This window comes from Macaca mulatta, chromosome 7, assembly GCF_049350105.2.
Source record: "Macaca mulatta isolate MMU2019108-1 chromosome 7, T2T-MMU8v2.0, whole genome shotgun sequence".
NCBI lineage: Eukaryota > Metazoa > Chordata > Mammalia > Primates > Cercopithecidae > Macaca > Macaca mulatta.
In genome coordinates, this window is record NC_133412.1 from 131,551,238 (window position 1) to 131,567,077 (window position 15,840).

General features: G+C 38.0%; 1 protein-coding gene across 12 annotated transcripts in view; it reads left to right on the plus strand.

Moving 5' to 3' along the window:
* KIAA0586 overlaps positions 1–15,840 on the plus strand; it is a 123,213-nt gene that overhangs the window by 11,504 nt on the left and 95,869 nt on the right. For all 12 annotated transcript variants that reach the window (XR_001446278.3, XR_003731596.2, XR_013396284.1 and 9 more), the window contains 4 exons: positions 6,891–7,065; positions 8,170–8,391; positions 12,478–12,631; positions 14,769–14,936. Coding sequence is in view for 8 of the 12 variants with exons in the window: in XM_077941070.1 (XP_077797196.1) it covers positions 6,891–7,065; positions 8,170–8,391; positions 12,478–12,631; positions 14,769–14,936 (719 nt within the window). In the remaining 4 variants the exon portion in view is untranslated. The remainder of the gene's footprint in view (positions 1–6,890; positions 7,066–8,169; positions 8,392–12,477; positions 12,632–14,768; positions 14,937–15,840) is intronic.

Here is a 15,840-nt window from a genome sequence, read left to right on the forward strand (position 1 = left end):
CCATCATCTGAAACATTTATCATTTCTTTGTGTTAGGAACCCTCAATATCCTCCTTTTAGCTATTTGAAACCATGTAACACATTATCCTTAACTATACTCATCTTACTATAGTCATTCCTCCTATCTAGCTGTAGCATATTCCTGACTTATTCCTCCTATGTAGCTGTAATTTTGTATCCTTTCACAAATCTCTCCATATGCCTCCCTTCCATACCCATTTTATACTCAGTCACCACACACACACGTAATACCCACAAACTTCTTTAAGAATAGAATGATACATTCTTTTTTTTTTTTTTTTTTTTTTGAAATGGAGTTTCGCTCTTGTCACCCAGGCTGGAGTGCAATGGTGTGATCTTGGCTCACTGCAACCTCCACCTCCCGAGTTCAAGTGATTCTCCTGCCTCAGCCTCCTTAGTAACTGGTATTACAGGCATGTGTCACCACGCACAGCTGATTTTTTGTGTTTTTAGTAGAGACGGGGTTTCACCACATTGGCTAGGCTGGTCTCAAACTCCTGACTTCAGGTGATCTGCCCACCTTGGCCTTCTAAAGTGCTGGGATTACAGGCTTGACCCGTCATGCCCAGCCAGAATGATACATTCTTAACGTGAAGGACGATGTTTATTGTAAACCTATAGTCAATACCCTGTTTAACAGTAAAATTGGGAACAGGACAAGATGTCCATTATTTTTTAAACTTAATTTGGAAGCCTTCGTTGGAGCAGTTAGATAAGAAAATGAAATCAGGTATGGATATTGAAAAACAGGAGACAAAGTTATAATTTATAGAAAATACTGTGTATTCAGAATATCCAAGAGACCACTAACTCAGAAATGTTTACACTAATGAAAGTTCAGGAAGGTGACCAGATAATCAGCATATTATTCAGTCATAAAATGGAATAACAATTACCATAGCAATGTCCCCACGCCCCCCCAAAAAAGTTGGGAATACTCATTATCAGAAGTCTATAGAATCTATCTGAAGAAGTATGAAATTTTGTCAAGGGAAATAACCAAAGGCTAAGATAAATTAAGAGACTCAACATGGTCTTGGATGGGAAGACCAAGCTCTGTAAAAATATAAGTTATAACAAAATTAGCATATGTTTTGCTGTGGTCAGTCTTAAAATTTTTTGTTATTTTGAGAATAAGTGGTAGACGTAAATTGGAAACGTAATTCTAAAACTTACCTGGAAGAACATACTGTTGCGAAAAAAATGTGTGTGCCTGTGTGTATACTGTATGTATATATTTATGCTATATGTGTGTGTATACATAGACACAAAATTAAGAATACATCCATATAGAATACATTCAGTTTGGAATAGCTAAGATGAATTTGGAAAAGCAAAAACAAAAATGGAATGATGGAGAACTTGCCTTAATTGATATTATAATGTACTCTAAAGCCTTAGAGGAATGAAGAATCTGGCCAGTGTGTCTAGAACAAGGGAGAACTCCCTTATGTGTGACTGGAGAGATAAGCAAGGGACTAGGTTATGAACTCCTGTAAAGGAATTTGGTCATTAATGTAAGATAAATGGCAAATCATTTAAAAGTTTTAAAGAATTAGATATATTTCTTAAAATACTCCGGTAGCCATATGAAAAAATGGATTGGAAGAGGGCTAGACTATAGTCCAGCAAATGAATTGGCTCTGGAGTTTTCAGGGAGGAGTGAATTAGATTGGTCCTGAATACACTGGGAAGTGGTGGTATGGTAGTGGGAATCATGCTCAGTTGGAGAGGAAAAGACAAATTTGGAAGATGATTAGGAGATTGAATTGACAGGAATTGTTAATTAGATACGAGGGTAAGGAAGGCACTAAGGTTGAATCCCAGATTTTTGGCTTTCACAAATACATGGTCAGTAGTATATTCATTGAGAAAGGAAATTCTTGTGGCGAATAGCTTATTCTGGGCATGGTCAAGGGTTTGAGGTTCCTATGAGAAATGTGGGTAAGAAATGTTCAGGAAAAAATGGAATATAAAGGTCAAGTTGCCAAGCGGTGGCTCATGCCTATAATCCCAGCACTTTGGGAGGTCAAGGTGGGAGAATGGCTTGAGCCTAGGAGTTTGAGATCACCCTGGGCAACATAGCAAGACCCCATCTCTAAAAACAATAAATTAGCCACACAGGGTGGCATGTGCTTGTACTCCTCACTACTTGGGAGGCTGAGGCAGGAGGATCAGTTGAGCCTAGGAGGTCGAGGCTGCAGTGAGCTGTGGTTGTGCTACTATACTACATCGTGGGTGACAGTGAGATCCTGTCTCGAAAAAATAAAAAAGGCCAAGTTCACAAAAGGGATCTAAGCTGGAAATTAAGATGCAGAAGTCATCATTATGTAAGTGGCAGTCTAAGTCTAAGCTCTGGGAATAGTTGAAGTGATTCAATGAGGTTAGATAGTGAAAAGAAAGATGGCTAGGGCTGGATGGACTCTGAGAATACCAAACATTGAAGGAGTATGTGGAGAAAGCAAGCTAGCTTCTAAATGCTGCTCAGAAAGTTTGGCCAGAGATGTAAGGGTATGGTGTTAACAAAGCCAAGGGGAATTAGGTTCCAAGTGTGATGTGCTGCTCCGAGGTAATGAAAGGTAAGGACTGAAAAATGTACACTGAATTGAGCAAGCAGGGTTCTTAGTGGCCTTGGTGAGAATAGTTGCAGCACAGCACTGGGATATTCAGTGGATTTAAGAATAAAGAAAAACTGGCTAAAAAAGAAGACTATAATGAAATAATTGCTTCTTAATGGTAGGGTTATGTGCATTTTTTTGACATTTATATTTCATAGCTCTTTATATTTGCCACATTGAGCATTTATTAATTTAATAATTGAAAAAATAAAATTTAAAAGCCTATAAAGAAATTTATGTCTAGCCTTATAATGTTGTTTCTCTTGTTGGGCAAAGGTAAGTCACTTTCAGACTTCAGGCAGAAACCTTAAAGATAAGGAATTCCTGAATTATATTTTCATACTCTACCCCTCAATCAGTTAAATATATATATTGAGCAGTTACTACACAGCTAATCCTTGTTAGTTGCTGTTTGCTATGAAAGAAGTCCCGCTACCTTTCCCAACCCCGGAGGAATTAGTGATTAAATACATTCAATATATTATTAAATTGTCCCGTACAGATATGTAAACCCTGGGGTGGCTGAGTAGCAAGCCTCCATTGATAGGTAGTAAATGCAAAAGGAGTTAATGAAGGGAGGGATCAAGAGGAAGTGTTAGAAGAACAGACTTCTTGAAGAAGGTAATACTTGCATTGCACCTTAAAGGAGGAGAAGGATGTAATAAGTTGGGTGGAAGAAGGGTGAGAGAGCAGAGTGAGGAAAAGCGTGGAGTCACTTGTGGGCATGACATGGTATGTGTAATTAGTGAGGACAGCCTTGTGTATGGAAAGCTAAACAGAGGAAATTAGCCAATTCGGTTGTTTTTAAGGAATAATTTTAGATTTTTGAATGGTGACATATGTGTAGGAAGCTTCTAAGCAAGTAGAAACTGGAAGAATGGAATAGTTAGTAATGGATGATGAAACTTTACAGTTGAGAGAGAAAAGTGAGAAGAGAAAAGTGCCAAACTGAGAGAAAAAGCTCTGGTGTCATGGTAAGACCTCTGGGAATTGGGCCCTAACTCTACCACTTAATAAATGGTTCTATGACAATGATCAAGTAAATCCTGTTACCTCTGTGGACTGCCATTTCTTCATCTGTAAAATTAGGAAATTAGGATATCCTGTGACCTCTGTGGACTGCAATTTTTTCATCTATAAAATTAGAAAATTAGGATGGTTGACCTATAAGTTTCTCCCAGCTCTATAATTCTGTGACACTCTTCATGCAATTGTGATGAAATAATTGACAACACTTTATGACTCAATTGGATATGAGAAGGTAAGCAAGTAGAGAAGTCAAGGTGACTTCAACATTTTGAGACTGAGAGAAAAATGTTATTCTTAGTAGAAATGGGGAAATATCAAAGAGGAGTAAGTTTAATAGTTCTGTAATGCTTTTAAAAGTCAAGGGGGAAGTCCAGCAGCTGGAGATGGAACATATTGCTAACGATTTTGCTTAGGCTTTCTTAGGGACTCTTCAATTTTGTCAGTGGTTCCTTTCATTGTTGTCTTTGAGACCACATATCAAGCAAATTGAGTAGCCTTCTTTTTTCTTTTAGTATTTAATTAAGTGCCTTATTGCAAATATCTATCTATTTACTGGACTTGTTTTTATTTCAGGGTCTTTTTTTATTTTTAATTTTTGATTTTTTTTTTTTTTTTTGTAGAGACGGGGTTTGCCATATTGCCCAGGCTGGTCTTGAACTCCTGGGCTCAAGCAATCCTCCCGCCTTGGCCTCCCACAGTGCTAGGATTACAGGCATGTAGCACTACACCCAGCTAATTCAGGCTTCTTAATAGTGTATTTTGTGAACATTTTAATAAATGGAATGACCTTCCTTTCTTTCTGTCTTGCTTTGCTCTGCTCTGCTCTTCTTTCTCTCTCTCTCTGTCTCCCTCTCTCTCTCTTCCTCCTTCCCTCCCTCCCTCTTTCCTGTCCTGTCTTGTCCTTTCCTTAGACTGAGCTTCTTATTGTCCAGGCTGGAATGCAATGGTGCGATCTCTGCTCACTGCAACCTCTGTCTCCTGGGTTCAAGCGATTCTCCTGCCTCAGCCTCCCGAGTAGCTGGTATTACAGGCACCCGCCATCATGCCTGGCTAATTTTTTGTATTTTTAGTAGAGACAGTGTTTCACCATGTTGGTCAGGCTGGTCTCAAACTCCTGACCTCAGGTGATCCACCCGCCTTGGCCTCCCAAAGTGCTGGGAGTGCCCGGCCTGCCTGAGTGACATTTATTAAGTAAATCTAAATGAGCTAGAATTCAGAAAATTCTCTTCAGCATTGTTAACAATCCCTTTTGGAGACACTATGCTAAGTGAAATAAGCCAGGCACAGAAAGATGAATATCATGTATTCTCATTTACATGTGGAATCTGAAAAAGTCAGATTTATGGAAGCAGAAGGTAGAATGGTAGTTGCCAGGGGCTGGGGGTGGGGAGGAAGTGGGAGATAGAGGTCAAAAGGTGCAATTTCTCTTAAACAGGATTAATACATTCTAGAGATCTACTGACAGCATGTAACTATGGTTAATAATAATGAATTGTATGCTTGAAAATTGCTAAGACAGTAAATCTTAAATGTTCTCATCACATAAAAAGATAATTATATGAGGTGATGGATATGCTAGTATCTTGACTGTAATCATTTTACAATGTATACGTATATCAAAATATCACATTGTAAATATATACATTTTTTTTTTCAATTATACCTCAATAAATTAGGAGAAAAAATAGTCACAAAGTGTACATCAATAGTGCTATAATTCTTGTAATTCTTTTTTTTTTTTTTCTTCTGAGACAGTGTCTCACTTTGTCTCACATGCTGGAGTGTAGTGGAGTGATCACGACTCACTGCACACTCTACCTCCTCAGGCTCATGAGATCCTCCCACCTCAGCCTCCTGAGTAACTGAGACTACAGGTGTGTGCCACCACGCCTGGCTAATTTTTGTATTTTTTGTAGGGACAGGATTTTGCCATGTTGCCCAGGCTGGTCTTGAACTCCTGGCCTTAAGCTATCTGCCCATCTCAGCCTCCCAAAGTGCTGGGATAACAGGTGCCAATCACTGCACCTGGCCAATAATTTTGTAATTCTTATATAAATATTTGGAGGATAAAATTATCAATAATTTAAAAACCACAGCAGCTTGTCTGGAAGTAATACGTTATCTTAATGGATTGTTCACAATAAGTTATAGACCAAACTTTTCTTTTTATTTTATTTTTCTGGAGACAGAGTCTTGCTGTGTCACCCAGGCTAGAGTGCAGTGGTGCCATCTAGGTTCACTGCAACCTCCGCTGCCCGGGTTCAAGCGATTCTCCTGCCTCAGCCTCCCGAGTTGCTGGAATTACAGGCATGTACCACCATGCCCAGCCAATTTTTTGTATTTTAGTAGAGATGGGGTTTCACCATGTTGCCTAGGCTAGTCTCAAACTCCTGAGCTCCAGCAATACACCTGCCTTGGCCTCCCAAAGTGCTAGCATTATAGGCCTGAGCCATCACACCCGGCCCAGACCAAACTTATTCCACTTTTTCTCCCCTTCTCACTACTGTACTTGACTAGTCTTTAAAAAAATAATAAAAGAAAAAAGAAAACCATAGTGTTTCTTGGGTTGTCTGCCTTTGGGAGTAAAGCTTGGTACTTTAATTCTTGGAGCTTTTTCTGAGTGGTTTTTTTTTTTTTTGAGACGGAGTCTCGCTCTGTCACCCAGGCTGGAGTGCAGTGGTGCGATCCCGGCTCACTGCAACCTTCGCCTCCCGGGTTCAAGCAATTCTCCTGCCTCAGCCTCTTGAGTGGCTAGGACTCAGGCACATGCCACCTCGCTCGGCTAATTTTTGTATTTTTAATAGAGACGGGGTTTCACCATGTTAACCAGGCTGGTCTCTAACTTCTGACCTGGTGATCCTCCCGCCTTGGCCTCCCAAAGTCCTGGGATTACAGGCATGAGCCACCGTGCCCAGCCTTCTGAGTGTTTTAAACTTGTACTTCTTGATAATGTATCTTTATAATTGTGCTATACCTTTTTCATATGTTTAATTCTTATTTTCCAAAATAATATTGCTACCTTCAAGGAATTATCTTCTTATTTCTTTAGCCCTTAGTGACCTGGACCTTGATAAATTTTGTTAACCAAATGACCTTGTTTGATAGGTGATTTAATTTTAAAAAAATCAAAACCACCTTCAGCAGATTACCATTTGTTAAGTATTTCTTGAAATGGTTCAATGTAGTTTACTGAATACATTTTTATTGCTTTTTTGTTTATAGAGCTCAAAGCATGCCTGTTGTTAAGGAAGTAAAGGTACATCTGTTAGAAGATGCAGGCATAGAGAAGGATGCTGTTACTCAGGAGACCAGAATTTCACCCAGTGGAATTGATTCAGCTACAACTGTGGCTGCAGCAACTGCTGCTGCCATTGCAACCGCAGCTCCATTGATAAAGGTATATTTTTCCTCCCAGATATTCATAACTACTTTGTGAAATATAGAAGTACTTATTAAGAACTGATTCTATAAATGGTTGTATATAATTATAGACTAGCAACATTGTTGCTCTCAATTTGAAAACATTTTCCCATTTGTGGTTGTGTGTTACTTCTCAGGAATTGTGAAAGTTACCCTCTAATACTGTGATGGCACTAGCGAATTCAGAACTTCCCCAGTTTTAGCACTGAGAGTCCTACATCCTGGGAAACACCTTGGTCCTGGCAACCTGGATAATCGGTTATTCTTATTTGAGAGCTAGAGGAACCTTAGGAACCTTAGAGATAATCTATGCCTTAGCTGTCACTTTGTAAATGGGGAAGCAGAGAAACAGGTCAGAGTAAGCAGGTAAGTCTGGAACGAGTAACTGACAGAGCCAAAACTAGAACTCAAGGCTGCTGACCTAACTCAGCCTTAAGTTAGTAAAGTATCAAAAGCTACTTTGCTTTTCTGTTTTCTTCTTTTTAATTTCCATTTAAGTATCTTGTTTTAGGCATCATAAAATTCTTTGTGGCAGATTTGTTTGAGACAGAGTCTCGCTCTGTAAGCTGAAGTGCAGTGGTGCGATCTCGGCTCACTGCAACCTCCGCCTCCCAGGTTCAAGTGATTCCTCTGCCTCAGCCTCCTGAGTAGCTGGGACTACAGGGCATGCGCCACCCTGCCTGGCTAATTTTGTATTTAAGTGGAGACGGGGTTTCACCGTGTTGGTCAGGATCGTCTCAATCTCCTGACCTTATGATCCACCCGCCTCAGCCTCCCAAAGTGCTGGGATTACAGGCGTGAGCCACCGCGCCTGGCCAATTTATTTATTTATTTATTTATTTATTTATTTATTTATTTATTTAATTTTTTGAGAGGAAACATTTACCTAAAGATAGCTATCATCTGCCTTTCATTTATGTGACTCTAAAAATAAAGGCATTAAATCATTAGACATTTAGTGAGTATAAGCTCAAATTTGATAACTTCTCAATGCCAATTGATTTAAATAACATTTCTCGTAATTAGACATATTTTTGGTATCCTATAATGTGAATTTTTAAAAATACTTTTATTGTTTTAGGTGCAGAGTGATTTGGAAGCAAAAGTCAATTCTGTTACAGAATTACTTAGTAAATTACAGGAGACTGATAAACACCTGCAACGTGTTACAGAGCAGCAAACAAGCATTCAGAGTAAACAAGAGAAACTACATTGTCATGATCATGAAAAGCAAATGAATGTGTTTATGGAGCAGCACATAAGGCATCTTGAAAAATTACAACAACAACAAATAGATATTCAGGTATCTGTAATAAAGCCAGTACAGATTCCATAATCTTTTATCATTTGGCTCTCTCAGCTAATATTCATTGATAATTGCAGTAGCTCATTAGATTGTAACAGTTTTAGTTATGAAATCATGATTTGCTTATCTTTCTTCTCCTGTAATGTGGGTAACTCTGCATTTTATATCTCAAATGTTACTAGTTGTGTGAGACCTCTCCCTCTAGTTGGCTTTTCCTCCTTTTACACTATTTTTGTTCATATCATTTTTATTTTTTATTTTTATTTATTTTTTGAGATAGAATCTTGCTATGGTTGCCCAGGCTGAAGTACAGTGGTACAGTCTCCACTCAACTGGTTTCAAGAGATTCTCCTGCCTCAGCCTCCCGTGTAGCTGGGATTACAGGCGCACACCACCACGCCCAGCTAATTTTTGTATTTTTAGTAAAGGTGGGGTTTAACCATGTTGTTCAGGCTGGTCTCGAACTTCTGACCTCAAGTGATCTGCCTTCCTCGGCCTCCCAAAGTGCTAGTGTTACATGCATGAGCTGCCATGCACAGCCACATTTTTAAGTGCTTGTATCACATTGCAACTATTGGTTTACATCAGCAGTTTTTAGTCTGGAAATGTGCACTAGAATTACTTGAACAGCTTTATAAAAATATTTGTGCTTGGGATCTTGGCAGGCCAAGCTGAGAGGATAGCTTGAGGCCAAGAGTCCAAGATCAGCCTGGTTAATGTAGCAAAACCTCATCTCTTAAAAAAAAAAAAAAATTTAGCCTGGCATGATGGCATGTGCCTGTAGTCCCAGATACTTGAGAGGCTGAGACTGCAGGAGACCGTGAGTCCAGGAGTTTGCGGTTACAGTGAACTATGATAATATACCTGCACTTCATCCCAGATGACAGAGTGAGACCCTATTTCAAAAAAAAAAATTGTGTATATACACACATACCTAGACACACACACGCGCGCACACACACATATACACATTCACAAGCACACACACTTAGGCCTTTCAGAGATTTTGAGCCAGTGATTCCGAGGTAGTGCCTGGCAATCATTGAAAGCTTCATAATGATTCTGATGCACACCCTTGGATAAGAACTACCTAGTGTACATATTTGCTTTTGCATTTAATTAATTAAAATAATGAACATTTTTTAATGCCTTTTGAGAATAAGGCACTGGGCTATTATAAAAAGCATTATCCTCACAAGGAGCTGATAGCATACTTTTGTATTTATTTTGGAATTTCTTTTTTTTTCTTTTTCTTTTTTTTGAGACAGAGTCTAACTCTGTCGCCCAGGCTGGAGTGCAGTGGTGTGATTTCGGCTCACTGCAACCTCCACCTCCCAGGTTCAGTGATTTTCATGTTTCAGTTTCCCGAGTAGCTGGGATTGCCAGCCTGCGCCACCACACCCAGCTAATTTTTGTATTTTCAGTAGAAACAGGTTTTTACTGTGTTGGCCAGACCACTGGCCTCAAGTGATCGACCCATCTTGGCCTCCCATAGTGCTGGAATTATGGACGTGAGCCACCATGCTCAGCCTATTTTGGAATTTCCAATTCCTAGAACACTACTTAGCACTCAGTAAACTTTTTTTTTTTTTTTTTGAGTGAGTGAGGGAATGATCAGCATTGTAAATGCGTTGGTTTTAATTTACTTTTTTTTCTAATTAATATGAAATTTCTTTTTTTTTTTTTGAGATGGAGTTTCGCTCTTGTAGCCCAAGCTGGAGTGCAATGGTGAGATCTCAGTTCATTGCAACCTCCACCTCCCAGATTCAAGCGATTCTCTTGCCTCAGCCTCCTGAATAGCTGGGATTACAGATGCCCACCACCATGCCCAGCTAACTTTCTATATTTGTAGTAGAGATGGGGTTTCACCATATTGGCCAGGTTGGTCTCAAAACTCCTGACCTCAGGCGATCTGCCTGCCTTGGCCTCCCAAAGTGCTGGGATTACAGGCGTGAGTCACCACGCCTGGCCTACTGTGCAATTTAAAAACTTTAAAAAATTAAAATATAACATTCAGGCCGGGCACGGTGGCTCATCCCTATAATCCAGCACTTTGGGCGGCTGAGGTGGGTGGATCACTTGAGGTCAGGAGTTCAAGACCAGCCTGGCCAACATGGTGAAACCTCGTCTCTACCAAAGATACAAAAAATTAGCTGGGCGTGGTGGCACATGCCTGTAGTCCCAGCTACTCAGGAGGCTGAGGCAGGAGAATCACTTGAACCCGGAAGGCGGAGGTTACAGTGAGTTGAGATTGTGCCACTGTACTCCAGCCTGGGTGACAGAGCGAGACTCTGTCTTAACAACAACAACAACAGCGACGAATATATATATATTGTATATCTATATACATGTGTATCTATACATATGTGTATATGTCTGTTAATGATTTTCTAAATTACATATTTTTTGTTAAGACAAAAATTCAGAAGAATGTACTAAAATAAGTTTATTATACTTAATATATCATCATAAAGTAGACATTAATTTGCTATAATTTTCAAGACTTAACACGGTTTATCTTGAGCTTTTCATGTGGTCAAAGATAATATTTTATTGGAATGATTATATGCATACCAAGTAAAGTTTAGTAAGTACTCCCTGCATGACTAAAATTGAGTATGCAGCAAATTATCTAGTGAGAGACCAGGAATGAGTCTATAAATCTGTTGGTTTGTAGATAACTTTACTATTTTAAGCCTCAATTTCTTTACCTAGAAAATATTTTCTGTTGTTCAGGATAAAACGAGATGACACATTTGAAAAGCACATTTATCCCTTAAGGAGAGACTCCTACTGGTCCTAAGTACTTATCTGCCATCATCCGTCCTTCCATAACTAAATCTATAACTTAATGACTTTCTAATTTTAGAAGAATGGAATCTTTGCTAATTTAGATGTCTTACTTATAAAGCTTATAATTACAGAGAGAGTTGAAGTTTTGGTTACATACTAGATATATTAGTTGTTCAGTAAATGCTTAATGAAATGAAATTAGTTGAGTCTGTTTCATCTGTTTTATGTAGAGGAATCTCAACACACTTTTAGAAATTCTGTACAACTATGAATCTTTTTAAGTTTTTCTTGGCCTGGCATAAAATTCTGTTTTGATTATTACTCATTGCATGCCTGTATCAAAATATTTCATGTGCTCCATAAATATATACACCTACTATGTACCCACAAAAATTAAAACAAAACAATAAAACCCTCTCTTTTGAAACCAGTTTTATTAGTTAAGATACTTGCTTATTTTAGATATTTTATTTTATTTCTGAGATAGAGTCCCGCTCTGTCACCCAGGCTGGAGTGTAGTGGCACCATCTCGGCTCACTGTCACCTCTGTGTCCCGGGTTCAAGTGATTCTCATGCCTCAGCCTCCTGGGTAGCTGGGATTACAGGCTCCCGCCACCACGTTCAGCTAATTTTTGTATTTTTAGGAGAGACGGGTGGAACTCCTGACCTCAGGTGATCCACTTGCCTTGGCCTCCCAAAGTGCTGAGATTACAGGCGTGAGCCACTGTGCCTGGCCCCATTTCAGGTATTTTAATAAATAGTGCTGAAAACTGTGTTGTCAGTGTAGTTTCCATTAATATACAAACACATATTTTATTGCTGCTGCTAAGCATGGGTATTTATTTGAGTACTCACTATCAATGATTTTCAAACCTTGACCTCGAACAAAATCCTACCATTTAGGATATAGAAGATAGGATGTTTTGGTTTAAAATTCTCTGATTCAAGTAGAGGTTTAGGGCAAGGGCCTCTCCTTCCTGGTCTTCTCTTAGCCAGCTGTAGTGGCCCCTTAGCCATGTCTAAGGTAGAAAGAACAACACTGAGGTTTAGAATGGTTAGGGAAAATGATTAAGGTCACACAGCAGAGTCAGGCTTAGTCACATCTTTGTGATTCTACATCTTGCTAATGGCATCGCTGCTGCTACTATAGTGGATAGTTGCAACGTAATATATATTTTTTCATTGTTTATTACATGTAAATTATGTTTAACTCTAATATTTCAATGTATTTTATCATCTAACTCTTTCAAATGATATCTGAAAATAATGAAATAATCTTATTTCTTTTAGACGCATTTTATTAGTGCTGCACTCAAGACTAGTAGTTTTCAGCCTGTTGGTATGCCCTCCTCCAGAGCAGTGGAAAAGTATTCTGTAAAACCAGAATACCCTAATCTTGGTAGCTGTAATGCATCTTTATATAACACATTTGCTTCCAAACAAGGTAAAAATATGTCGTTCTCTGAATAAAAAATGTCAGCTATGAATTTTCTTTGTGCTGCATAAACTGAAAACATATTTCCTGAGCAGTAGGAGTTTTTGTTTTATAAAATTTATTTATAGGAGTTTTTGTTTTATAAAACTATGTGGTGTTTTTTTTTAATGTTCTTTTTTTTAAAATTTTCTTTCTCAGGCTACCTTGTCTTAGATAAAACGCGTTCTTTTTTTTATGTCAAGTAATTTTTAGGTTATTTTGAAATTTTTTAAAATTATGGATTATGTTCTTATCTGTGGTTTTAATTAATAACCTTCATAAATTATCAGAAGCACTTATAAATTTAGGAAAAATTTACTTGTTTACTACAAAAATGCTTGTAAATAAATCAATTCTCCTGTTCTCTGACAAACTGCATATTTGCTCTTTCTTGATTCTGTCAGAGCGACTATCTAACAAAGGAATACATAGCTTATTTGTTAAAACTTTAGTATTTAAAATAAATGAATAAATGTGTTTCTAAGTTATTGATATTTAAATAATGAACTAAAGAAAATCGAGGGACTATCCCTTTAATGATATACAACTCTATATAGTACAATATTTTCAACACTTGATTTGTTAGAACATTGTTGTATTACAGTCATTAAAGATTGCTCACGCTTATAAGGTGCTTTACATTTTGCAGTAAATGAGTGGTCCTTACAAAACTGTTGTGCCCAGCACATTGAGAGGCCAAGATGAGAGGATCACTTGAGCCCAGGAGTTCGAGACCAACCTGGGAAATATAGTGAGATCCTGTCTCTAAAAGTAAAAATAAAAAAATTAGCCAGGTGTGGTAGCACATGCCTGTAGTCCTAGTTACTTCGGAGGCTGAGGTCAGAGGATTGCTTGAGCCCAGGAGGTTGAGGCTTCAGTGAGCTGTGGTCATGCAACTACACTCCAGCCTGGGTGACAGAGCAAGACGCTGTTTCAAAAACAAAAAAGCAAACAACAACAACAAAGAACTGTTGTGAAGTAATATGAGTCCCTTTTTAAGTTATGAAGAGAGGACAATGAAGCACAGAATGGTATGACTTGCCTGCTCAAGGTAAGTCATATCATTCTGTGCTTCATTGTTAACAACAACAACAAAGAACTGTTGTGAAGTAATATGAATCCTTTTTTAAGTTATGAAGAGAGGACAATGAAGCATAGAATGGTATGACTTGCCTGCTCAAGGTTACCTGACTTGAGAGGGAGGATGTCAGAGCTAGGGCCAGAACTCATGTTTCAGTATGACCCACCTGAGTGCCTTCAATAGCAGTGGACACTTTTTTCATAACTCAATTCCAGAGAATTTCTTGCTTATAATTTTGTTTTTCTTAAACTCGAGTTTTCATGAAAAAGGTGTCTATTTTATTGATTGTAAATTGAATTTGTTTCTTTGTATATATGTTACAGTAACAAATAAAAGAAATGAGTAAATTAAAAATTCAGTAAATTAAACTTAATTTTTCTATGCTTTTTCTTGGGCATATATCGTGTTTACATAATTGTAACTGTAGCATTTTATACAGCTTTTTTACTAGCACATAAAAACATCTGCCATATTTTATATAGTTGTCTTCATAATTTTAACTTGTAATGACTAAAGGGTGGCCTATTGAATAACTATTTCACAATCTACTTGACCATTATCCTGTTTCAGATACTCAGACAGTTTTTAGGTTTGCGTCTTCATAAATAATACTGTAATAAACATCATCATATTTTAAGCACATTTTCTTTTACGTTACTTCCTTATAATAATTTCACAAGATTAAGATTACTAAGTTAAATTATATAAAACTTTAATTCTTCCTATACTTGTTGCCAGATGCTTTATCAGTTTTCACTGCCATGAAAAGTATCTGGCTCTTCCTGTTTCATCACTGCTTCAATAGTTCTGAATACTATCATATAGATTCATATTTACTAGATGTAAGTGTAAAATGTTTGTAGTCTTCATTTCTTTTGATTTTTAATGGGGGTGAAGTTATTTCTCTATACTTGTTAATAATTTATAATTTTGGCTTTATTTTTAAAGTATAGGGAAGAGTAATATGCTATAATTTTTAGAGCTTTTTAAAAGCAAGTTAATTTTTAAAAAAATTTTCTGTTAAAGCATCTTTAAAAGAAGTTGAAGATATGAGTTTTGATAAACAGAAATCTCCTTTGGAGACACCAGCACCTCGCAGATTTGCTCCTGTACCTGTTTCAAGGGATGATGAGCTATCAAAGAGGGAAAATCTTTTGGAAGAAAAAGAAAATATGGAAGTGTCCTGTCACAGAGGTAATAGAGACTTTTACTAGACCTATCCCAAATTAGGAAATTGTCATGAGATTTTCTGTGCCTAGTAGAAACTGAAGTGGGATCTGTATTTGTAATATTTTACTTTAAATGATACTCGCTGGGAAAATCAAGCTTCTTTAGATTCCTCGTGAAAGGAGTTGGAGGTATACATTTATAATTAATTATTCTATCTCTTACAGGTTATTACTTAAACTTTTAATGAACAAGTTTTGTTAATTTTTATTTATTTTTTGTGAGACAGGGTCTCACTCTGTCACCCAGACTGGAGTACAATGGTGTGATCATGGCTCACTGCAGCCTCTACCTCCCCAGGCTTAATTGATCTTCCCACTTCAGCCTCCTGAGTAGCTGGGACTACAGGTACACGCCACCACACCAGGCTAATTTTTGTATTTTTCTTAGAGATGGGGTTTCACTATGTTTCCCAGGCTGGTCACAAACTCCTGGGCTCAAGCGATCTGCCCACCTCAGCCTCCCAAAGTGCTGGGATTACAGATGTGAGCCATTGCGCTTGGCCAAGTTTTGTTATTAATAAACAAAAAACAATGCTTTGCTGAAGGTAAGGCTGATCATTTTTAGAGTGTGCTTCCTCATATTGTTTTTAGGTGTGAATTTCAATAATAAAACGTAGAGAAACAGCATTTATCACCATTTTCACTTGGAAAAAGTGCTGATATATGAACTTTTTTTGAGACGAAGTCTCTCTCTGTCACCCAGCCTGGTGTGCAGTGGCACGATCGCAGCTTGCTGCAACCTCCACCTCCTAGGTTCAAGGGATTCTCCTGCCTCAGCCTCCTGAGTAGCTGGGACTACAGGCGCATGTCACCATACCAGGCTAATTTTTTTGTATTTTTAGTAGAGACGGGGTTTCACTGTGTTAGCC